This window comes from Temnothorax longispinosus, chromosome 10 (genome assembly GCF_030848805.1).
Source record: "Temnothorax longispinosus isolate EJ_2023e chromosome 10, Tlon_JGU_v1, whole genome shotgun sequence".
In the NCBI taxonomy this organism is placed as follows: domain Eukaryota; kingdom Metazoa; phylum Arthropoda; class Insecta; order Hymenoptera; family Formicidae; genus Temnothorax; species Temnothorax longispinosus.
Genome location: NC_092367.1, coordinates 11,511,148 through 11,537,997, shown reverse-complemented (window position 1 = coordinate 11,537,997; position 26,850 = coordinate 11,511,148). Strand labels below are relative to the sequence as shown.

Sequence of the window (26,850 nt, the reverse complement as noted above, 5' to 3'; positions counted from 1 at the left end):
CGCCTCCCTGACGAGAATCTAGTCGTTAGACCGCGCAGAATCAGTGCGAGCGGAGCTCGGCTCTTCACCCGCCTCGTCCGCAATAGCCCCGCCACTCATAGCCCGTGACCAAGCGGCCCCGTTTCGGGCAGCGGACACGAGAATACCTCTTTTTTCCTTCAAGATTTCGCCAGCACGCAAATCAGACTGTTTATAATAATCACGACTGGATCTACATATCTGACTCGCCCCTTAAGACCAACACCGTTGGTAAAAATTTTTAAATCACAGGTACTCTCGTCCTTTAGGGTGATAATGATATTATCCGTCCCCAATAAGACCGATTTCTTATCCATATTATCCCACTTACGTCGGTACATACGTTCAAGCTTGATAATGTTAGATCTATCCTGACGTACCGACCATAGCTCAGGACGCGACGAGGACCACGCCGATATAACGCCTTTACAAATGACCGAGCATTGTTCTAATAAAGCTTTCACGTTTTTTGGATCCGGAAGCTTTTCAATTTTATCCAAGGCATTCGTAGCGTCAATATACGTCTTAAAAACTGGCTCAGCCGAAAAATGGTTTGTCATAACGACCGATATTGGACAAATTTGGTGGTTCCGAGAGAACCATCCATATTTTAATTAACGTCTTATCTTTTTTGGTAGAGGTCTGATCGGGAGGGAGCTTCAAAGTGATTTTTGCTTTACCTCGGAAATCCTCGTCGAACCTAACAAATTGCTGGGTTTCTAGCGGGGTCGCATGTTGAAAATTTTTTCAACTCAGTACCACATACAACATAAATTTACCTGTCAGGGAGCGTATCGGGCGGACTGTTATTCACGCCGGCATCACGTGATCCACTTCGGCTCGCCGTTTTTTCATTATTACTACGTTGATTCGTCGCACAGGCAACGTCGTCAATATTATCCTTACTACTGTTCAGGGACGCTTGGTTTATCAAAAGTTCGTGGCTCTGAGCATCTTTACTATTATCGGCATGTCCTACGTCCACTTCCATATCCTCGGGGTAGGATCACCTGCGTTGAAGACTACATTACGTCTTCTATTCACTTTCTCGTCCCTCTGTTTTTTAGAGGAGTGATGTCTTCGGTTTCTTGCTAGGTTCCAATCCGTCTCCGAAGTATTCTTCTCTTTCTTAAGGTCTTTGGTGATTGCTTCAAACTCTTGTTCAGAGATACTACGTCTCATTTTCTTATTTGACGTGTTATGTATCTTATCGTCAGAGGTGTGAGGGCTATCACACACGAACTGCGTGTTATTTCGTTCCGCCATATTCAAGGTTCTGATGGCGATAAATAATCGTTCCCCTTCCGAGAGGGGGGCAGGCAAAATTAATATTTATGAACACCCCCCGGATCGACACACTACTATGCGCACGACCAAAAAGAACAATGCTCAAAACAAGATAAGCCAAGCGCACAAGACACACTTCCGTCTCGTATGGCGACTCACGCCGAACCTCGTGCGTTCGGGGAGACGCTATTACACGGAAAAAATTTCGGGGCAGTTGCTGACGCAATTGCGATTGTTGCAGCGCAAACCGCAGATGAGTTTCGCGTTCACGATTAGAAACAAATGCTTTCTTTTTTTGGGACAGCTGCTCTCCCAAACTTGCGACGACTGCGATCTGAAAACGTTGGTAATGCAAATTACCAACTGCATTACCAACGGTTTCAGATCGCAGTCGTCGCAGTTTGGGAGAGCAGCTGTCCCAAAAAAAGAAAGCATTTGTTTCTAATCGTGAACGCGAAACTCATCTGCGGTTTGCGCTGCAACAATCGCAAAATTTTTTCCGTGTAGGGTTATAAACGCAAACGCAGAACGCTTACCAACACTGTTTATAGAGCCAATAGCGTGATAGCGATAGTGAGCTCTATGAACTGCACTAGCGTAACGTTAACGTTAATTGAGGTTATATGGCGATGTTCCTTGGCTCCATTCAACTTCATGTGACAAAAATACAAGAAACAAAGAACAAAAGACAAAACACAAAACAAGAACCAAAGAGCATATTGTAGATCAGGCTTTTAAGGCTACGTAACATTATTATACGTATTAGAGATAGACCCTATAATCAGAGACTGGCCATCAGGCGATTTCTTCAAAATCCTGCGAGAGAAAAGGATATAAGGAAGAAAGAGAAAGCGATATACATTCATATTGCTTTCTCTTTCTCTCTTATATCTCTTTCTCTTTCTTTCTCTTGTTTTTGAAGAAAAATGGCCGACCAATCAAAAGTAGCCTCTTTATAGATAAATAAAGGTCTCTCATAGAGCACCGAATAATGAGGACGTTGCAAGTTGTAGCATTTTAGTAACCTCGAGTATCTAATCTAAGCGTGCAAAATTTTTCATTTCCTGCTGTGTTGTGTAATAGTGTCATTTATTATAAACTTCTTTTTTTTATTGCGTACCAAATGGCGATTAGTAACAAAATTTTTAACGCTGGAAAGTTATATACAAAATTATCTTTTATCGAATTGTATTACCGAATGTGTAATTAAAAAGATGATAAGTAATTCTGGTTGAGTCTCAAAAACATTGCTCTTATTTTTTCAGCTCGAGAAGAAGCGGCAGCTAGAAACGCAGAGAGTTCATACATTTCAGCTTATGTTGGAAAAGGAACAAAGTTATGTAGACAAATTACGGAGCGAGTTGGCAAAAGCTGGTACCGGTAGTGGCAACACCAATGTCACGGCCGTGCAAGCAGAGCTGGCGGGTGCTGAGAGAAGAGTACGCACCTTGCAGGAACAGCTTGCAGCGATTAGCACAACGAACGAACAGGTCTGCATATTTATCCTTTTTCTATATATTTCTTTGTACACTACATTTTTTTAAATAATTGATCTGGTACATACATTATCAGAACCTTTTATTTATCACCTAACACATCTGAGAATTTATATGTTATATCTAATAACAATAATTTATATTGTTAAAGGGGTATTCTATTTTGTTAGGTCGGATGTCTTTCAAGAATTTTTTTTTCGAGAAAAGTATTGAAGCAATTAAGATGTAATTTTTTTATAACTGTTTATTGATTTTTGTGATATTTTTTGTTATTGCAATAGATTGTACGGAGATAGTTTTAAAGAAAAGAACCACCGAAAGTGCATTTTTACTTTGTGGTACTTGATAAATTGATCGCCAATTAAATTAAATGCGGACAGTAATCTATAATTAATGTAGATCAAGAAATTAATCTTGTTAGAAATAGAAATGTTTTTCTACTTCAGCAAGTAATTAATTTGCATTTTTGCACAGCTTTATATGATTTGGGTAATTATGCATATTAACACCGCACTCGCCAATGACCTTGACCTTGACATATGTTGTCAAGGTCACCCTCCTCAGTGACCTTCAGAAGGTTTTAGCCGGCGGTCGTTATTCGTTAAAAAGTTATTAACAAAAAAGTTTGGAAAATATAGCAGCTCGTTTGAGTCGTGGAAGGCATAAATGACTAATATATATGTCGAAATAGTTCACGCATCACGCATACACTTTCCACGCGAAACGAGGTGCCACATGGGTTCGTGGCGTGGTTTACAAGCTCGTTTATGTATATACATAATGAAACATTATATATTCTCTATTAATTTTCTGAATACACATATTTTGTCATCTAATAATATAGAAAATGGGTCTCCTTCAAATCTTTTCACATAGATGATCGACTAACTTATCTTGTTTAATACCACCTCTACTTAAACGAGCTCGTAAAGCACGCCACGAATTCGTGACAACTCGTCTTGCGTGAAAAGTGTAAATACAGAACATAAACACAGTCTTTTGAAGAAATACAATCTTCCAACATATTTAGTTTTGGTGTAGACGCTGAAAGGCCATCATGTTTCTACATGATTTTCTACATTTAATTTTGATGATGAATTGTTTCAAATGTTGAAACACGTATTATGTCGAACACTGCGAGAAGAAAAAGCGACGAGTTGTTTGTACGTTTGGAAAAAGTGCTTTAGCTGGCACTTGGTTTTCTCACGGACGTCTTTCCCATGGAGCAATACCTCGATTTGGCATTGTGGAAAAACATTACATTCACTACTTGGCGAAATTTAAAAAAAAAATTACTTTTAACGAAAGAATTGATGCTTTCTTTCGTATTATGTGTAGAATGTATCCGCTGTAAAATTAATACACACAATAAACACTAATTAATTACGAGCACTATCTAATTCATTATGTATATATATAAACGAGCTTGTAAAGTAAGCCACGAACCCATGTGGCACCTCGTTTCGCGTGGAAAGTGTATGCGTGAACTATTTCGACATATATATATTAATCATTTATGCCTTCCAATACTCGTCCGTTTTGCGCAGGTCTCCGTCCATAGAACATCTATTAAGGTGGTTCATGCAGTACTTGCAAGTCAAATAGGCAACTATTTTTATTAGTGATAAATAAGTGTAATTTTTGTCCGTAAAAATCAGCATATAATTAGATTTATTATTTATGACATCTTTAATGTTATACGACCTCTACGTAATTAAAATATTGAGACAAAAGTCACATCTTTTACTAGAGTTGTGAGCCGTGTGAATATATGTACAACAGCAGCGCGGCAACGAATAAATGATGCATGTTAAAATTATTTGGACATTTTTTATAACATTTTGTATTTATTCAGTATTGCAGATCTTGATGCAACCTAATTTTAATTCTTTTCAGAAATGGACGAATATTTTTATTTTACCCTTTGCTTTATTCAGCGTCCAGAACATGGTAAACGAATGTTTTGAGATATGCGCTATACTCATCAGCTGACACATGCGACGTTGCCAAGCTGCCGCTAATGCCGCTCGAGTCCAGCCGTCAGTTCCGTGTTGTCGATTTAGTCAATCAAAAATTACGATTTATTATTATATGGTTCGGTCAATGAACTCGGGCTTCGTCCAGTATCTTGCAAAATGTTTATTGCATCGTTTCGTTAGTTTTTAGTTCGTTCATCTATTTTTGAAGTATTGTAATTTTTGCAGCATAAGCGCTTTAGCCTCGTTTTTCGCAAGAGGAGCTACTCCTCCGCGTTAAATTGGCAAAGTTTACGGACATATATCTCCGGAACTAATCGGTTAAAAAATCCGAAATTTTACAGACACACTCTAGGAACGTTAATCTTTCATTTCATATCACATTTTCCGGGCTAACTACATTTGACTTAAATGCATGAACCACCTTAACGGGTCCGTTCCGAGTTGTGCATGAAACGCATAGACTGCATTACTGTTGCGCAGCGCTTCGAAATCGTTCCGTTTTGTCAATGCGCATGAAGCGCTTTAGTAATTCAGAACGGTTGCTCTGCGCACTAATGCAAATTGAAAAAGGATGTTCTAATAAATGGCTCCTGCCTCTTGTCAGAGGTCAATACGGTACCGACGTATGGTTTACAAACTAATTAAAAATTTATTTATAATTATCTTTTTCAATCGTTTGAAAATCATTTGGAGAAATTTGGAAAAAACTTTTTAGAATTTGGAAAACCATACAATAATTGAAAATTAATTAAAATCATTTAAGTGTATAGCAGACATATTGTCTAAAACATTTTTTCTCATTTAATCGCTCCAGAATCATTTGGATAAAGTATTGAAATATATTTTATTATTTGAAAAACTACTCTATTCTAATAAAAATTAATTAACAACTAAACGATACCGGAAATAAGTTGGTGCTTTTTTTTTAACGCGGGGAAATCTACTACTGGGATCTCAGGCCGAAGCCCGATTTGCCCGGTAGCCTCTTCAAAAGAAGGGGAAGACCCCCTCGCCTCCGGGAAAAGACGAGGGGAGTGCCGGATTTTTACCGGCTAAAACCCCGCGGGCGTCCCTCTTGGCACGTTTAAGTGAGGGGGCAGCGGGTAGCGCAATGATTCGTCCGCCGCCAAATAAGTTGGTGCTGGAGGTTCATATTTTTTAATAAACAATAGCTCAAACAATTGCTCCTTAATTGCTCCTTTAAAATCAAGAATTGCTCCCCTTTTCAAATTAATATTTTTTTTAAGGTGGTCTTTTCGCGGACCCAGCTAGTCAAGTAACAGTCCGTCATGAGGTAATTGAAAACAAACATATTGACAAACATTACACAACATCCAAATAATTATAATAATATAACATGATTTTACACGCACGATTTAATCATATTTAATTATTTACTAATTTAAAAAATATCACAATAGTAGTGCGGTTGGACTCGATTTAGGTTAGGTCAAGCATGACAGTACGAGTAAAGTAATATGTGATTGGATCCACTACTTATTTAACCTTATATATCAGAGCAAAACATTCGGCAAGCCCTTACTTTCAAGGTATGTACGAAATCCGGAAACTTCAGGGAATATTTTAAGACATGAATAATGTATTCATCTGATCGCTAAGTACATGTATTATTCGTTGAAAACCTCGGCCGTGGCGATTTGCATCATTTTATCTTTCTCGTTCGTTAGATGTAAACAAGGATAGAATGACAATGGCACGCTCCGCGAACGCATATTTAGAATGACTTATTTCTTGTAAAGTGTCGGTAACCTTACTTGATTTTTCGTACACATGCTCCTTATTACTGTATATTTAACATATATCAAATTTAGGTACTTATCTAATACTTGTTCTCACGAAAGGATCACCTTAATATTTACAAAAAGCGTAAAATTTATAATTATCACTCAAAAACATATATTTCTAATAACTTTGTGCAACTAAATTCAGCATAAAATGATTGTTTCTTGATTGCTCCTTGTTGCTTCATTATTACTTTAATAATTTATTGCGTTTTTATTGAAAAATTAACAAATTAATTATTTCAAGTCACGACGCAGCCACCTATTGATGGCTGCCTATTGTAATTACCTACATATGGCTTGACAGCCAACGGCGGAAATATTTAAATGTAATATAACAACTTTATTGTTTATAACTGTATCTTAAAGAGTTTAACTCTTTAACCAATATTGATTTTTAGTAGAATAATTGTTCCTCGATTGCTCTATTGGGATATTCAATCGCTCCATTTGTATAATTAATTTTGTACGATACTTTAGCGTTTTTAACGAAAACTTAACGAAAAATTAACAAATTAAAGACCGGAGCACAAATTTTTGCGTAACGCATAATGCATTCGGCCTTTAATTTGTTAATTTTTCAATAAAGTATTATACAAAATTAATTATACGAATGGAGCGATTGAATATTCCAAAAGAGCAAGCGAGGAACAATTATTCTACCAAAATCAATATTGGTTAAAGGGTTAAACTCTTTGAGATATATAGGAGGCCGAACTGACATGGAAAAATTGTCAAAACATGCGACCGAATGCCGAGCCAAGTAGTAGTATACTAATGCTCCGCAAGGTTGCGCTTTCGTCTCACGAGACTCATACGTACACGTTTACGGCACACTCACACGTACACGTTTCCAGCCTGCAATCTCTCCTCTCGTGCTCTCCTCTTCCTTAAGCCTCGGGTATCTTTAGAGGGTATCTTGTGATTGCAATGCCACCTATAGGTACTATTACCGGGCCTCGGTTTTCGTCGCATGTCAGAACGTAGTTCGGTCTTCTTATCTCTATTCTTCATGGTAGTTACAATAGGCAGCCATCAATAGGTGGCTGCGTTGTCACTTGAAATAATTGATTTGTTAATTTTTCAATATACAATAAATTATTAAAGTAATAATGGAGCAATAAGGAGCAATCATTTTATGCTGGATTTAGTTGCACAAAGTTATTAGAAATATGTTTTTGAGTGACAATTATAAATTTTACGTTTTTTGTAAATATTTTAAAAAATATTAATTTTAAGAGGGGAGCAATTCTTGATTCCGAAGAAGCAATTAAAGCAAATCAATTATTTCAATTGTTTAAGCTATTGATTATTTAAAAAATATGAACTTCCAGCGCCAACTTATTTTCGGTATCGTTGACTTGTTAATTAATTTTTATCACAATAGAGAAGTTTTCCAAATAATAAAATATATTCCGCCACTTTATCCAAATAATTTAACTGAAAGTACACATATTCTGTGCGTCAAAAAATATATAAGAACAGAACGGTGTGGGACGAGAAAACACATCGTAAGCCATATCTGCGAACACATCCGTACAGCGTGACGGTCGAAGTCATACTAAAATGACCGATACAATAATAACTAGATGTGTTCACAGAAGGAAACGAGAAGAACAAAAGGGCACTAGGTGACACCAATCACGCGGTTGTAATTCGCGGGCAAGTTTTCTGTGTCTTTTTGCAGATTAATTGCGCTATTACATTTTTTAATAAAAAACATTTCTGAGATTTCTCGTTTCTTGAATTGTCTCTCTTTATACAAAATTTTCGGTTGTTGCCAATTAAAGTCGTGGTTGTGCGTAAGACGGTGCTTACTAACCACCGAATGATTGTCACTATTCTTCCTAATATCACAGAAATGTTTTTTTATGCGTGTCTCTAGGTGTCTCTTTGTTTGGCCCACATATGCAGCATTACAATTTGCACAATCAATCTTATATATCAACTCAGTTTGTTTAAGATACTGTAGCCTGTCCTTTCCCCTTCGAATAATGCAATCTAATTTCTTCGGAATGGTAAGGAGAACCCTGAATTTTGCATCGCGCATTGTACGGCCAACACTGTCACTGAGACCCTTAACATACGGTATGGTGATAAATTTCTGAGGATCACAGGCCACACTGTCACCGCTAGAACCATTACTATCATCGTGACGCGTCTGTAACTCGTTAAGTCGGATATTAATATATTTGTTAATTAATTGTATTGGATAACAATTGTTTAAAAGAATCTTTCTTACTTCAGTTAAATTAGACTTATGAAAACGCACGTCCGATAAAAGAATAGCACGGTCAACAAGATTACGTATAATATTCATTTTGTATTTAAGAGGGTGATTCGAAAAATAATTTATGTATCGCTTTGAAAAAATAGGTTTTCGGTACCAATTCGTAAGCAACACGCTCCCTTCTCGAATCACCGTTGTGTCGAGAAAAGACAAAGAACCATTCTTTTCTATTTCGAATATAAATTTCAATCTCGCGTGATAACTGTTGAAAACTTTAAGTAACTCTTCAATCCCCGACACAGGAACAATATATATAAAGTATCATTAAAGGAAGGTTGTTTTGAATTTTGCGAGGATCGGTGAAGGAGTTACCGATTTCTGCTTAAAAGTTACATGTATAAGTTATACGTGTAATTTTATATAGAGTATCATTAAAAGAAGGTTGGTATTGAATTTGGTGATAATTGGTAAAAGGGTTTTTTCTTTATAAAATTTTGAATTTTTTAGAAATGTTTGTGGTTGCTCTAACTTCCGCCAATTTTGAGATATCGGGCTATTTATAATTCTATTATAGTCTTCAGTTTTTTGTACCCCTATTTCATATATACGTCTTTAAGATTTGGTTGATTAGACTCAACTTTATATGCGATTAAAAGTCCATATGCGAAGTCCATATATGGACCATGTAGCCTGAACTCCCAAAGTCAACATCGATTTGACATTGTATCGATTGTAAAACTTCACTTCTACTACTAATTTGTGTGTATGAGTGTATGTATGTATATGCCAAATTTACCGAAATTTCTATAACTCAAGAACTGGGGGCCTATTACGTATCTTGTCACGAGGTGAAAATGCGACAAGTGAGAGACGTCACTCGAGTATCTACGATTTCATTGGTCGAAATCTAGTAAATCTGTTCCCTTTTCGCATTTTCACCTCGTGAAAAGATACGTAATAGGCCCCCTGATTAACCAAATCTTAAAGACATATACATGAAATAGGGGTAGAAAAGTCTGAAGAATATCATCATCATCATCATCATCATCAGTTGCGCTACAACCCAATGCGGGTCTCGGCCTCTTTTAATTTTTCACGCCACATATCCCCGTTCTGCGCCACATTATGCCAGTTTCTAACGCCGATCTTCTTTGCGTCACGCACGACTCCATCCTCCTAACGTAGCCTTGGCTTTCCTGGTCTTCTCCTGCCACCTGGCTCCCCGTTGAGAGTACGCTTCCGGATGTTGCCGTCCCCAAATCTCGCTACATGTCCTGTCCGTATGTGAATACCGGTAGTATGAGCGTTTTATAGATCTTGATCTTTGTTCTCCTGGTTAGGTTACTGTTTCTTAGATGCTTACGCAGTCCAAAATAGCATCTGTTTGCCAAAACTATCCGTATCTTTATCTCATCAGTTACACAGTTCTGCGTGTTAACCGATGACCCCAGGTACACAAAAGTCATGCACGACCTCCAACGTATGGTCTTCAATTGTTAGGTTCTGTCCTAAGTTGTGCGCTCTTCGTTGTGAGGTGGATGACAGTAAGATCTTGGTTTTGTTCTCATTTACTACTGAAGAATATAATAGAATTAAAAAATTGCCAATATTGTAAAATTTCAACCTTTAAAGACTATACAAATCTCAACCGCTTGAGACTTTTTAAAAATTGATGTTTTTGGACAATTTAGTATTAATTGTTCCACGTCTGTTATATTCTTCAGTATTTTTTACCCCTATTTCATATATACGTCTTTAAAAGGAGGAGGGTCCCTAAGGCCTGTTTTCGGCACCCCTTTAAAATTGGGCCAAAATGGCTGGAATCACTTCCTTATACCCTTGAAAGTAATATTTAGTCAATTCCAGCCTAAACGGAAGTATTTAGAGTGTATACTTCAAGTATACATGGTGCATCAGCGCGCCCGTATCAAGCATTTTTTGGAAAACTAAGCGTTATTGAGAAAAATGTTTCAGATAAAAGTTGTATGGTTTCAAGGGGGACATAAGATGGTGTAACAGATATTAGTATAACAGATATTAGTCGCAATAAAGCTTATCACAATAAAAAAAGTGTGCAAGTAGAAACTTGCACATTGCTTCTTCATAGTTTTTAAGTGTGCAAGTAGAAACTTGCACATTGCTTTCTCATAGTTTTTAAGTGGGCAAGTAGAAACTTGCACATTGCTTTCTCATAATTTTTAAGTATGCAAATTATAAATTTGAACATTACTTTCTCACAATTTTTAAGTATGCAAATTATACGTTTGCACATTGCTTACGCAATATTTTATTTTGCTCATAAAGCTTTCTCTATGAGGAAGCCAAATTAATAAATATCTACTAATAATTATGCATAAAAAAACAGGCTTCCTTCCGTCAACAGTATTCTGTGTCAAATTTCAGGATAACGTGACAGAGAAACATTTAAAATGTTGACAGTGAGAATGATTGATGAGCAATTACATTAAATTTGAATCACCAACGTGTTTATGTCATTGGTGGTCCAGAACGGAATTTATCTTCACACGTTCACCGTTATCTAAAAATGCCTTGTGCCCGAGATAGAACTTGATCTCTGTAAGTCTGTTTCAACTTCTTAAATGTTTCCATTTCATTGTCCTGGAGTTTGACACAGAATTTGGTCGCATAACGCTGCTTGATTTTCTTATGTTCATTTTCGTGACGCGTTACTCAAATATACAGTTATACAAATGATTGTAGAATTACATATATTAATGTTATTAAATTAAAAATTTTAACTGAAGATAGAGTATGAATGTAGCTCTCGATCTACTGCAGTCTCGTTTTGGAATATTACTAGTTGTTGATAAAAAAAATTCAGTTTCATTACATTTCAAACAGGCCACGTATATATACTTACGCAAGCAGTCTTGCTAATATATTCTCATTATAAAATTAGAAGTACGTAATTAAAAAGGAACAAAATAAATACAGAATGTTAAACGATATATTTCATTATCAAATAAACTATATAAAATACTAGCTGGTTACCCGGGCTTCGCCCGGGAGTCGTTTTTTTTTTTAAACGACTTCATTTGTGTTTCAATATCCTTAAGCGGGGAGCACACACTTCTGCACAACGCATAATGTGTAAGCATAAGAAAATTGATTGGTCCATACACATATGCATGAGGAAATAGACCAATCAGTTTTCTTATGCTTACGCATTATGCGTTGTGCAGAAGTGTGTGCTCCCCGCTTTATTGTGGATAAACATAAGGAGTGTGTCGGGTGGTTGATTTAAAGACGGTAGTTTAACTTTTCTGCATGAATAACACATTCTAGGTGCTTAAGTTTTAAACTTTTTTACTTGACAATGATCACATATTGCATCCATTTTTCCAATTATTACACTCGGATAAAATTGATATTCGTAATTTGAGTCATAACTATAAATGCCTCTAATTTCAAATCGGACCGCATAAATGTTTTCGTAGATTAAACATGTCGTAACCGGTCTTTTTCTACTCGAGTTTCACACTATTGAGTCATTTCCGCTTTTCCGATATTTTACTTACCGATCAGCGACAACATCTTTTGGTTTACCCAGGCGTTTTTTCGGGAATTTTGAGATTGCTCGCTCGCGATGTACACAGAATCTCGATTTTTCAATTAAAAAACCAAGGAATAAAATCGGTAATCACTGATTCTCACCAAATTCAATATAATAATATTCTATCCATAAAAAAATTAGCTTGATATCGCAAAATTTGCAGAAATCAAAACAATTACAGATTTTTTTAGACTGAAATCGGTAACCCTTTATTAGGAAATTCTACCCCTGTTTTATATACAATTCTTTAAAATTCGGTCAATTATTTCCTGAAAAATTGGAAAAATTTCAGATACCGGTTCCAATAAAGATCGGTAACGAAAAACTATACAGTTTATAGCACTCCTCGGGAAATTCTACCCCTGTTTTATATCGCGCCGTGAGATTTTGGCAAGCGTCTTGCGCTGTAGCCGGGCGACTCGCGCCGTAGAGTTCGGTTAGCGTCTCGTGCTGTAACCGGGCGACTCGCGCCGTAGTTTTCGGTCAGCGTCTAGCGCTGTAAACCGGGCGATTCGCGCCGTAGGATTTTCGGTCAGCGTCTAGCGCTGTTAACCGGGCGACTCGCGCCGTGTGTCAGCTTAGCGTCTAGCGCTATCGCTGGCTCGGCGACTAGCGCCGGGAAGATCTGCTCGAGCCCGTAGGGGGTCTCTCTTTATACTCGTCGGTGCAAAACTTAGAACTCGCGAAGCTGCCCCGGCGATGCGACGCCTAGCGGCGTTGCTGCGAACTGCCGGTATTGCAGGCATCGCGCAGGGATGTATCATTGGTGGCGCAGACCGCCACATGTAGTTTATGTGTATAAAACTAATTTATACGACTATTGCCCGCTGAAAATAACGGCTTTTGTTAAATTACGTTTTATTAAGTTTTTGAAGTGAAACTTCTTTAGGCACGGTAGTGAATTCGATTCGCGACACGAAAAAGTGTAACGGAAGTGAAACTTCTTTGGTACGGTAGTAAGTTCGATTGTGCGACACAAATAGTGTAACGAAAATTTGACCAATAGGCGTACGGCGTTGGCGAGATGGTTCTTCTTCTGGCACGGTAGTAAGTTCGATTATGCGACACGGAAAGTGTAACGAAAATTCGACCAATAGGCGTACGAAATGAAACTTCTTTGGTACGGTAGTAAGTTCGATTGTGCGAGAAAGTGTAACGAAAATTCGACCAATAGGCGTACGAAATGAAACTTCTTTGGTACGGTAGTAAGTTCAATTGTGCGACACGGAAAATGTAACGAAAATTCGACCAATAGGCGTACGAAATGAAACTTCTTTGGTACGGTAGTAAGTTCGATTGTGCGACACGGAAAGTGTAACGAAAATTCGACCAATAGGCGTACGAAATGAAACTTCTTTGGTACGGTAGTAAGTTCGATTATGCAACACGAAAAGTGCAACGAAAATTCGACCAATAGGCGTACGAAATGAAACTTCTTTGGTACGGTAGTAAGTTCGATTATGCAACACGAAAAGTGCAACGAAAATTTTCGACCATTTGGCGTACGAAATGAAACTTCTTTAATTGGTACGGTAGTAAGTTTGATTGTGCGACACGAAAAAACGTCACGAAATAGTGTCACGAAAATTCGACCAACAGGCGTACAAAGTGAAACTCCTTTTGGATCGGTAAGTAAATTCGATTTTGCGACTCGAAAACGCGTCACGAAAATTTGATCAGGCGTACGGCAAGACGGATATAGTGAGAACTGCGTATAACACTATATTTTCGAGTTGCGGGCGGCTTGGAGTGACTAATTCCGGTGCATTGTTTTTGTATTAATTTCAGAAAAGTTATGGCAAAGCCTTGCCTTCAGAAGTTTCACTTCTAACGCGCGTGGCGACCACACGCATGATTTTTTTTTGCTTGTTAATGGTAATTACTTTACCTCCATAAAACAATTTAATTTTGAAATAAAATGTTATTATTACAAAGTTTCGAAAAAGGGCTGGCGAACAAGCTGGATATTTACGCTGTCATATATTAACAACAATAAGCATTACAAAGCATTACAATAAGCAAACGTTTCGGCCTTGAATATGGCCTTCCTCAGTGCGATAGTCATTAAAAATAAATTCTATGTTGTTATTAGTTAATTTGATTAAAAGAGCATCATCCCACTTTTTTTTGAAGAATCGAATTTATTGGAAATCTATACCTAATAATACCAATCAAATTTACATTAATATATATTTTGTATTGTAACAACATTCAGATTTAACCCTCGGAGAACATATTTATTTTTTCATTCACGAAGAACACTCTGGGTTACGCTGACCCTACACACACTTTGATCGTCCACCATTTTAACGTGACGAGTGCGCGCAGCTTGAAAAACGTTCTACATGTACCTGGAACCGTGTTAAATCACGTGATATAACGAAAAAGTGCCGTTGGACGTATTTACATATTTAGAAAAATTAAAAAAAAATTATTTAAAAAAAAACGTAATTTGCGAAAAAAAAATTTTTTTTTTTTATTTCTGGTTTTAATATTTTTAATATTTCTGGTTAAAAATTTACGTGTATATTCTTGAATACGATAAAACTCGAGGTAAGGGTCAACATGACCCTGTGTGTTCTCCGAGGGTTAAAGACAAATTTTACATGTCTAGTATAAGTAATTTTAACACGTACTTTTCCAAACGCACAGTTCTCTTTTAATAATAAACAATTATTGTCGATGAAATATAAAACTCGATAACAAGAATGATTGAAAGTCTAGCTGTTACGCGTGAGCTACTGAGCAAATTGAGCTCACAGTTCCGTGAAGTACCGGGAGTCGCCACTTGTGCAGTGGGGGCACGTTTGATGTTCTTTACATCAAAAACAGCCAACTGGCAGGCCATGGTTATATAGTCAAAGGACTGTACATATTCAGTCAAAAGTGTCGCTCCGGTAGCATTGAATAATGTCGCTGATCTATAGACGCGGCAACGCCGTGCGGCAGAGTGCGTTGACCAATTAGAAAGCTGCCGCAAATCGCCTGCGTTAAGGGGATCCTGCAGTGACTGGCGAACTTCCTCGATGTCGATAATGTCAACCTTTCTAATTTTGTTTTCCCTATATCTGTCTTTGTCTAACGAAATGACATCTGTCCTTTTTTCGATTGCTCGCCATCTTACGCAAGATCCGGCAACTACTGTTGCTGCTCTTCTTGTCATCCTGCATCCGTATTTGCATTACTAAAATAATTATTAGATGGATCTTTTTTTGTACGCATTGAATCTTACTTCTAATTACACGATATTATTCCTACATGTTTTCCCAAGGGTGGATGATAAACATTATGTACGTATAAAACTGTAGAATTTTTGTTTTAAGTAAATATTGTCGTCAGGTGACAGCTGTGTATGTGCCTCAATAAGTAATATTTTTAATTTTTTGGTGCTTTTGATATAAAATCGCGTTTTCTACCCTAGATTTTTGTGCGGACTTTAATTCTAGACCAAAAACTTGCAATTCTGTAAAGCCAATTAAAAGATCCATCGATTAACGTTAATGTCGGTAAAGGATCCCCTTAAGGGTCGACAGGAGTAATACTACCGACCTCTGTCGGGTTGCTTATAGCTGCGAGTCCGTATTTTATTTATTATAAATTTTTTAAGAGCCAAAATGGAAAATCTTAATTGACGAATCTTATTTCACTTATGCTCGTTTTAATCAGTAAGATCAGCCGCAAGCTGGTACAGAGCCGGATTTTCCATTTTGGCTCTTAAAAAAATTTATAATAAATAAAATACGGACTCGCAGCTAAGCAACCCGACAGAGGTCGGTAGTGTTACTCCTGTCGACCCTTAATCTGCGGCAGAGAGAAACCTGAGAGAGGCCACCCCAGCATTTTACCGGAAATAAGTTGGCAATGCAAGTTCATATTTTTTAATTTACTATAGCTCAAACGATTGCTCCCTAATTGCTCCCTCAGAATCGACGATTGCTCCCCTTTTAAGATTATTATTTTTCGAGATATTTAATAAAAACGAAAAATTTTTAATTTTTATTGAAAAACATATTTATAATAACTCTATGCAACTTTATAGGGCATAGAACGATTGCTCCTTTATTGCTCCTTATTGCTCCATCATAATTTTAATGATTTATTGCATTTTTATTGAAAAAATAACAAATTAATCATTTCACAAGGCCGCCTATTGTAACTATGGCTCGGCAGCGCATGCGCATGCTACCATAACTATGCGCATGCGCGATGGTATCTGTTAGAGCTTTTACGGATACCATAGCGCATACGCGTATGGCTTCTGCTTTCTGCTCATGGCTCCTGCAATTTTATGTGCTTCCATCTTAACTATTTCTCGCTTTGCTCTATTGGGATTTTTAATCGCTCCATTCGTATAATTAATTTTGTATGATATTTTAGCAGAGAACTGTTTATTTTCTTGGAAAAATACATTTCTCACAGTCTTCTGCAAGTATATCCAACATAAAACGATTGCTCCTTAATTGCCCACCTGTCAGCATTGTGCATGAGCCCTTATTGACGTTAGGCTTAGTTTCCACGCGTCGCGTCATCTGTCGTTAAAGCCTCTTGCACAATGCCAGGCAACAGGCAATAGGAACAGGGAATAGAAATCAGAAATCATGTATAAATGCAGAATAAACAGTGACACAATCAATAGACACAGAGTTTCAGTCACGTTGGAAATTCTGTGCCTATTGCCTGTTGCCAACCAATCATAGCATTCGAACTTTTTAGGTTGTAATTAACGATTTTTTTAGTTATTTCCTGTTCCTATTGCCTGTTGTCTGGCATTGTGCAAGGGGCTTAACCAATCTAAACATCCCATTACAAATAATGTAATAAAATAAGATGTTTTGATTGGTCGCGACGGATAACGCGATGCGTGACGCCTAAGGCTGAGTTTCCACTGAGCGCGTCACGCATCGCGTTAGGCCCGGTCTACAATGGATATCGGAAGTCGGAGTCGTAAGAAATTGACCAATCACAATCTATTATTCTCCTTGCGGTCGAAAAATAATGAATGGTCAATTGATTGGTCAATTTCTTACGACTCCGACTTCCGACATCCATTGTAGACCGGGCCTTATCCGTCGCGACCAATCAAAACATCCCATTTTGATCCCGTCACAAGTAATGTAATAAAATGGGATGTGTTGATTGGTTAACTTGTGATGACGCGACGCGTGACGCGCTCAGTGCATAGAGATATAAGAATAGAGTGCGCGAGCGAGCTGAAAAAGCGATATAGGAATAGAAAGAGAAAGCTGCGCAGAATAGAAAGAGAAAGCTGCGCATGGGCCCCTTCTGTCTTTGTTTCGCATGCACGCGTAGACAAAGACAGAAAGGGCCTATATGCAGCGTTCTTTTTCTATTCCTATATCGCAGCCTCTTACGTGCTAGCATATGACTCGCGCACTCTATTCTTATATCTCTATGGCTCAGTGAAAACTCGGCCTTAGTGCCCATCTACAATGACTACAATAGGTGTTTAAAGCCCTAAGAAATTGACCAATCACAGTCAATTTATTCTCCTCAAATTCAATTGTGATTGAACAATTTCTTAAGGCTTAGGGTGCCTCCCCATGCAAGACGGAATCGCGGAAAACGGAATCTCGGAATCATTCTGATTGGTTAGTCTTATGAGGCTAACCAATAGCCTCATGGGATTAACCAATCAGAATGATTCCGAGATTCCGTCTTGCATGGGGAGGCACCCTTAGGGCTTGAAACACCTATTGTAGTCATTGTAGATGGGCACTAAGGCCGAGTTTTCACTGAGCGCGTCACGCGTCGCGTCATCACAAGTTAACCAATCAACACATCCCATTTTATTACATTACTTGTGACGGGATCAAAATGGGATGTTTTGATTGGTCGCGACGGATAAGGCCCGGTCTACAATGGATGTCGGAAGTCGGAGTCGTAAGAAATTGACCAATCAATTGACCATTCATTATTTTTTGACCGCAAGGAGAATAATAGATTGTGATTGGTCAATTTTTTACGACTCCGACTTCCGACATCCATTGTAGACCGGGCCTAAAGCCCGGTGTCCACGATGCAAGAACTGGGTCCAAGTTTCGGTTTAAGTCAATGAAATTGCTACTTTTCTGTAAGAGCTGCAAGTTGATTGGCTTAAGCCCGGTGTCCACGATGCAAGAACTGTGTCCAAGTTTCGGTTTAAGCCAATGAAACTGCTACTTTTCTGTAAGAGCTGCAAGATGATTGGCTTAAACCAAAACTTGGACACAGTTCTAGCATCGTGGACACCGGACTTTAAATCGAAACTTGGACACAGTTCTTGCATCGTGGACACCGGGCTTAACGCGATGCGTGACGCGCTCAGTGGAAACTCAGCCTTTTAGGACGAGTTTTCACTGAGCGCGTCACGCATCGCGTTATCCGTCGCGACCAATCAAAACATCTTATTTTATTACATTATTTGTAATGGAATGTTTAGATTGGTTAAGGCAATAGGAACAGGAAATAACTAAAAAAATCGTTAATTACAACCTAAAAAGTTTGAATGCTATGATTGGTTGGCAACAGGCAATAGGCACAGAATTTCCAACGTGACTGAAACTCTGTGTCTATTGATTGTGTCACTGTTTATTCTGCATTTATACATGATTTCTGATTTCTATCCTATTGCCTGTTGCCTGGCATTGTGCAAGAGGCTTTAACGACAGATGACGCGACGCGTGGAAACTAAGCCTAACGTCAATAAGAGCTCATGCACAATGCTGACAGGTGGGCAATTAAGGAGCAATCGTTTTATGTTGGATATACTTGCAGAAGACTGTGAGAAATGTATTTTTCCAAGAAAATAAACAGTTCTCTGCTAAAATATCATACAAAATTAATTATACGAATGGAGCGATTAAAAATCCCAATAGAGCAAAGCGAGAAATAGTTAAGATGGAAGCACATAAAATTGCAGGAGCCATGAGCAGAAAGCAGAAGCCATACGCGCATGCGCTATGGTATCCGTAAAAGCTCTAACCATAGACCTAGGATAAGATAGACGGAGCGTAAACTGCTACTATGGACAAGGGGGGTAAGGATAGCGCGGGAGGGGAAATAGACCCAAGTCTCGGCAAAGTTCGGTTAGACTCGGGGACGTTCGGACCACGTTACGCGCGCGTGAATTGAAGTTGTCGCATATGACGATCGCAAACGTCAAATTCTGCAAATAAAAAATAAATATGCAAATTCTGCATAAGTATTTACCGTAATTACAAAAATGCGATGCGCGTCACATCTTCGACGCCTCAGGCGCGCTTTCCTCCGTGGAAATAAAGTCGCGATTTCGAGCCCGCATTCAAATTAAGTACTCGCAGGATATTCCCGTGGGCGTTCGCGAGGCATCTCAGGATTTTCTAGTCGCTCGAGGAGCTCCCGGGGATACCCGAGATTCTTCCGGAGGGCACGCTCGCGCGATGTCTCGACACCAACGGTGCCAGCAACAGCAACAGCAGCAGCAGCAAACTTTCTTTCCTTCGGTACCTTTCCAGATGGTCCAGAGCACCTCCCTCGTCGTTCAGCGCAACGTTAAGCCACTCGAATCCCTCGAACCTATTGCTCGAGGGGAAAAAAAGGCACGCGGAAGATGGGCAAGGTGATTCCCTATATGGCGGTCAATCCCGCCGTAGGAGCAACGCTTGCGGAAGAATGTAAACAATCTCGGAGATCCCCGTCCGGCGATATTCCCTCGCGGATTCTCACCGCGCGCCGCGCATCCTCCGCAACTCGACGACGCCGCGACCGACGAGCGACGAAATCTGTACACTAAATACCAATTAAGCACTTCATTTCCATGATACGCTTCTGTATTCTAGGGCTGCGTTCGGGGAGCGCGCTATTAACGCTATTGCATCGTTCTATCTTTATCGCTCATCAGATGTACAACAAGGATAGAATAACCAAATAGCGCTGATAGCGCGCTCCCCGAACAAAGCCTAGGTTATAGTATCCACCGTCCGGAGAAATGTGTCAATTTGACACTGTCAAATGTGTAATCGAACAAACAGCGCATGCCAGCGCATCCCCTCCACATGCTGCCAACGCACACCAAAGCGCGAAGGCACATCCGTGTGCTGTCGAGTCGGTCGAGCGTTCGAATGTTTCCGAGTCTAACCGAACTTTGCCGAAATTTGGGTCTATTTCCCCTCCCGCGCTATCACCTACCCCGCAGGCTTACACTCCGTCTATCTTATCCTAGGTCTATGGCTCTAACAGATACCATCGCGCATGCGCATAGTTATGGTAGCATGCGCATGCGCTGCCGAGCCATAGTTACAATAGGCGGCCTTGTGAAATGATTAATTTGTTATTTTTTCAATAAAAATGCAATAAATCATTAAAATTATGATGGAGCAATAAGGAGCAATGAAGGAGCAATCGTTCTATGCCCTATAAAGTTGCATAGAGTTATTATAAATATGTTTTTCAATAAAAATTAAAAATTTTTCGTTTTTATTAAATATCTCGAAAAATAATAATCTTAAAAGGGGAGCAATCGTCGATTCTGAGGGAGCAATTAGGGAGCAATCGTTTGAGCTATAGTAAATTAAAAAATATGAACTTGCATTGCCAACTTATTTCCGGTCAGCATTTTTCGTCAATTTTTCTGTGTTGCATTTTCCGACGCGCCGCCTGAGAAAGTGCAACTCAACTACGTCGTTTTGCTCGGTAACCGCACATGGTTTGCGTCCGTGCTAATGGTTCGTATCCGAACTAGCCAGTTAGAGGGGATATGCTGCGGCCGTGGCGCACAGTGAAGCCGTTTGCGCGAATCGCGGACAAAATTATGTTACTTGTAAAATATGCAATGAATGATCATAGAACCTTTCAATGTTGACTTATAAAAATTGCAAAAGTGTATATTTATTAAAAATTAATGATAGGAACAAGTATTTGATTGAAATTAAATAAAAATTCAATTTACATTTAATTTACGCATAAGAGCAAAGTAATTCTTGCGTCTCATCGCTTAAGTCTAAATTTTTTTGATGTGGTTTACTTCTTAAACTAGTTATTAACGGATCGGATGACACTAGCATCATATGCATAACATCTTCATTTGTAAACAGATGGCTACATTTTCTACTATGATTAAGTCGATATCGTTTATAGTCCTTATACCTTGCCTCTTGAGCTTTTTCCGATAATGTCCCAACAGGTAACGCTGCATTTTCCGAAGCATTTTCTATAATTTCCTTACCGTGAAGAAGAATTTTATGAACGGTAATTTGCATAAAGTACCAAGAATATTTTTCAATAAATATTTTCGCTGCCTTGTACGCATAAGAACCGAATTTTTCTGAATTTATTTCTTCACCACAATTAATCGTTTGTAATATTGTGGAAAATCTTCTGATCAATTCCTCGTCAACTCCAGTTATTTCTGCTGTGATTTTTGGATCAGCAAAAAATCGTTGAGAAGTATTTCCGTCATTAGATGATCCGGAACCTTGTTTAACGATGTCTACCCTCGGTCCAAGTTTATTATAAAAAGCGTCTTGTATTCTTTTTTTTGTTTCTTCTTTTTGAACGCGTGTTTCTGGTGTTGTTGACCACTTATTCTTGAAAGACAAATTGTAGGCAATATGTAATATATATTCCATGAATTTGATTCGTGCGTGCAAGGGTGACATTCCTAATTTGAGTGCTTCTTTTCTTTGTTAGACCTTTTATTAATTTCTGTTAAGTTGTTCATTTGAAATGGTTTGGAACCGCAAATGAAGCACAAAGATGATGAAGGCGTGTGGGTTACAGCTTGAGCTACCTTACCGTCTATCATCGTAAATATTATTTGATGATTTATTTTGAATGTGGTTCCGAACTTTTCTATTTCTGTTTCTCGTAATTGAGCAATTTCGTCATCCATATACGTTGCTTTTCACTTTTTATTTTTTCAGCAGTTTCTTTTGTGTATTCAAATTGTATTGCTCTGCAATATCTCGTTGAAGAAGATCGATCATTATTCCAAATAATAATATTTTTATCGTAAAATGAAGTAAGTGACTAATTCTTGATAGGAGATGGAAAAGCTTTTCATGTCTTGAAAGGAGAAAGGAACGCAACGGATAATTGTTGTTTCGAGTGCATTGTTGCTGCAAAAGTCTTTTATAACAATTGGCACTAACTAGTCACAGATGATGCCCTTACGTCTTACTTCATTTTACGATAAAAATATTATTATTTGGAATAATGATCGACCTTCTTCAACGAGATATTGCAGAGCAATACAATTTGAATACACAAAAGAAACTGCTGAAAAAATAAAAAGTGAAAAGCAACGTATGGATGACGAAATTGCTCAATTACGAGAAACAGAAATAGAAAAGTTCGGAACCACATTCAAAATAAATCATCAAATGATATTTACGATGATAGACGGTAAGGTAGCTCAAGCTGTAACCCACACGCCTTCATCATCTTCGTGCTTCATTTGCGGTTCCAAACCATCTCAAATGAACAACTTAACAGAAATTAATAAAAGGTCTAACAAAGAAAAGAAGCACTCAAATTAGGAATGTCACCCTTGCACGCACGAATCAAATTCATGGAATGTATATTACATATTGCCTACAATTACATATTGACAGTCATATTACATATTGACTACATTTGTCTTTCAAGAATAAGTGGTCAACAACGCCAGAAACACGCGTTCAAAAAGAAGAAACAAAAAAACAAGAATACAAGACGCTTTTTATAATAAACTTGGACCGATGGTAGACATCGTTAAACAAGGTTCCGGATCATCTAATGACGGAAATACTTCTCAACGATTTTTTGCTGATCCAAAAATCACAGCAGAAATAACTGGAGTTGACGAGGAATTGATCAGAAGATTTTCCACAATATTACAAACGATTAATTGTGGTGAAGAAATAAATTCAGAAAAATTCGGTTCTTATGCGTACAAGGCAGCGGAAATATTTATTGAAATATATTCTTGGTACTTTATGCCAATTACCGTTCATAAAATTCTTCTTCACGGTAAGAAAATTATAGAAAATGCCTCGGAAAATGCAGCGTTACCTGTTGGGACATTATCGGAAAAAGCTCAAGAGGCAAGAAATAAGGACTATAAACGATATCGACTTAATCATAGTAGAAAATGTAGCCGTCTGTTTACAAATGAAGATGTTATGCATATGATGCTCGTGTCATCCGATCCGTTAATAACTAGTTTAAGAAGTAAACCACATCAAAAGAATTTAGACTTAAGCGATGAGACGCAAGAATTACTTTGCTCTTATACGTAAATTAAATGTAAATTGAATTTTTATTTAATTTCAATCAAATACTTGTTCCTATCATTAATTTTTAATAAATATACACTTTTGCAATTTTTATAAGTCAACATTGAAAGGTTCTATGATCATTCATTGCATATTTCACAAGTAACATAATTTTTTCCGCGATTCGCGCAAACGGCTTCACTGTGCGCCACGGCCGCAGCATATCCCCTCTAACTGGCTAGTTCGGACACGAACCATTAGCACGGACGCAAACCATGTGCGGTTACCGAGCGAAACGACGTAGTTGAGTTGCACTTTCTCAGGCGGTGCGTCGGAAAATGCGACACAGAAAAATTGACGAAAAATGCCGGGGTGGCCTCTCTCAGGTTTCTCTCTGTCTGTGGCAAGATCAAAATTTGTTGATTGGTCAACGCACTCTGCCGCACGGCGTTGCCGCGTCTATGGAGTCTTAGCATTGGGTTGAATTTCCCTATCTACTGGAGACGAAACTTTTAGTTGATAGTGTACCGACAGAACTACCTTAAAAAGTAGAGTTACCGAAAAATTCAATTTTTACAATAATTACACTGTCGGAAATATTGATCGTAGGCCCAAACCAAAAAATACGTGTCTTCTCTTTTTTTAGAATACTTCTCGGAAAAAAATTGTCAAAATTATTGAAGTAGGTCAGGGTGAAAATGTGAAAATTTCACGTTGAATGTCCTATATATTTATCCTGTATTTTTCGCATATTCGTTTATTCCGAAGTTGCTTGTTTATATTATAATGTAATTAAATTGATATCAATTTAATTATGTGATTGTACCGTTCTGGCTTTCTGGTTAAGGGGATGCTAAATACCGACAATTGCAGTCGAAGCTCGTTCTTTGAAACGGCTTTATAGATCGCAAAATCCTTTTACAGGAGTAAAGTATAGGTACTAATGAAGAGTGGGATTAAAAAATTAGTGATAATTGAAAAAAATGTAAAAATGCTGTCACCTCATTTTCTAATATAAACAGTTGTATAAGTAATATGTACGAAATGAAATGTTCCCACTCTTCAGAAGACGTGCACAAACAATAACGTACCTTTGAAATTGAGATTGAAAGCCTGGAATAAAAATGAGAGCTTCGAAGAAATTATAACCTATAACCATGTCTATCCTTGTCTATCATCATTGTCTATACAAGGACAGATATAGAATTTGGTTAGTAATACAAACGGCTTTAGCATCCCCTTAAGACTGCGTTATGTTTGAAAGTAACGGCGCGTGATTTGCCAGGGCAAAGAGTTGTACGTAAAAGTCACTCAAACATTAATATTATATTATTTAGGCAATCAAGATCCAGTCCTGACTAATTACGGCGTTTTCTCTTTGTCTGATTGGAAAAATTTTATTCCACATTTGAGAGACTTATTTTTGCATTTAGAATTATTTTCCATTTTTCCTCTCCATTGGAGATAACCAACTATCCTGTATATCAATTGATTTATCTTATGAGTGCACCAAAGCTTTTACTTACTTTTGCTAACACAATTGTGTTTTACAGCTTGCCTTTTTGATAACCGCAATTCTTTGTTGTGTCTTACAGCTTTGCTCATTGGTAACAAACACCTCGTGTTCCCCGGGTTATTGTCCACCCTCAAACAACGGCAGTGGTACAGATGTGCCACCTCCATTGCCGTCGCGCAAATCCCTATCCATGCAAAGTCTCTCTCCGCCGCCTTTGCCCCCCCGACCTCCACCTGCCATGCAAAACACAGTCACACCGGAGCTGGACCGACATCTGCTGATTCACTTAACGCCTTCAACCGTCAATCAGGGTATTTCTAACTCTGTAAGTAGTTTAATGGTCTAATAATGTTACATTGATATCCTTTAGACCTGTTTTATGTCGTCAATAAACGTACATACATAATTGTCAAGTCACACATAAATCAGAAAACTTTTCTATGTGAATAGGTATATAATATAAACATAACTTTTTCATTTTCATATATGACATTTATAATAATCCGTAATGAATTATATTTCAGTTTTCCCAAGATACCAATTTGAGCGCTTCGAACGTTCTCAGTAAACATCAGCGAACGAAGTCTAGCCCGGAACAATTGGGAACAACGGCAATATCCCCGTCGGAAGCCAGTAGACGTTTAATCGCCTCCGAATCAATGAATGATTTGTTACCTCCAAGACATGTCAGGCATAATGATATCGATATTAATGAATTACCTCATGTCACACCACCCGGGACACCGCCGCCACCGTATCCTGCCCCCGTTTTAGGGCAAGATATTTTCTCGTCCACATTAAACGACGTAAATATTTTATTTGTCTTAAACTTGTATTTAGCAGCAATATACTGTATATAATTTATTAATTCATTATGCCCGATCTACAATAGCTGTAGTAAGCTGTAGTAAGCCTCAAGATGTAAGAAATTGACCAATCACAGTCGATTATTTTCCTCACATCCGCCTGTAATTGGTCAATTTCTTACGGCTTGAGGCTTACTACAGCTATTGTAGATCGGGCATTAAGGGGATGCTGGAGTGACGGCCGAACTCCGACGGGAAAGCGCCCTCATCTAAGCGGAATTAAAAATATCGATTATTTTGATCATTCTGTCCTTATCTAACGAGATCCTACGAGATATCTGTTCTTGTCAGATTGCAACGCCATGTACAACTGCGTGTGTGTACAGTGGGGAGCAGAAATGAGAACTTATTTCTGCTCCCCACTGTACATGCATAAAATCTGCGATCAGTGAAAATCTTTTATATTTTTATATTTTATATTTTATCTTTTATATTTTTTTTACCGGGTTGCGGCTGATTTTACTGATTAAAACGAGCATAAGTATAATGAGATTCGTTAATTAATTTGGCTAAAATTTGGAAAAAACCATTTGTAGCCGTGAACTACACCTGAGTGCACCTGAGTTCGGCCGTCACTCCTGTCGACCCTTAAAGGAATTTCAAATCAAGCCAATTCGAAGAAAATGATACACCTATAAATATCGATCATTGCCGTCGCTCCAGGATCCCCTTAATAAGGAGGTTGAAGCAGTTTGGTCAACTCTAGATTTTAGTTTGTAAAAAATATATATGATAGTATAGGATCTACCGCATGTGTGAGAATTATTTCAGATTTATTGACCATCCAGAAGCTGAGATATTAATTTCCAAAAATGCGTCGTTTTACATGGGGTTAGATGGAGAAAGCGTTG

General features: G+C 38.1%; 1 protein-coding gene across 8 annotated transcripts in view; it reads left to right on the top strand.

Annotated features, from left to right (window-relative positions):
- Rhogef2 (Rho guanine nucleotide exchange factor 2) overlaps positions 1 to 26,850 on the top strand; it is a 250,749-nt gene that overhangs the window by 30,117 nt on the left and 193,782 nt on the right. For 7 of the 8 annotated variants that reach the window (XR_011734124.1, XM_071791544.1, XM_071791539.1 and 4 more), the window contains 3 exons: positions 2,571 to 2,795; positions 25,213 to 25,458; positions 25,658 to 25,939. Coding sequence is in view for 7 of the 8 variants with exons in the window: in XM_071791544.1 (XP_071647645.1) it covers positions 2,571 to 2,795; positions 25,213 to 25,458; positions 25,658 to 25,939 (753 nt within the window). In the remaining variant the exon portion in view is untranslated. The remainder of the gene's footprint in view (positions 1 to 2,570; positions 2,796 to 25,212; positions 25,459 to 25,657; positions 25,940 to 26,850) is intronic. The other variant, XM_071791545.1, reaches the window with a different exon arrangement.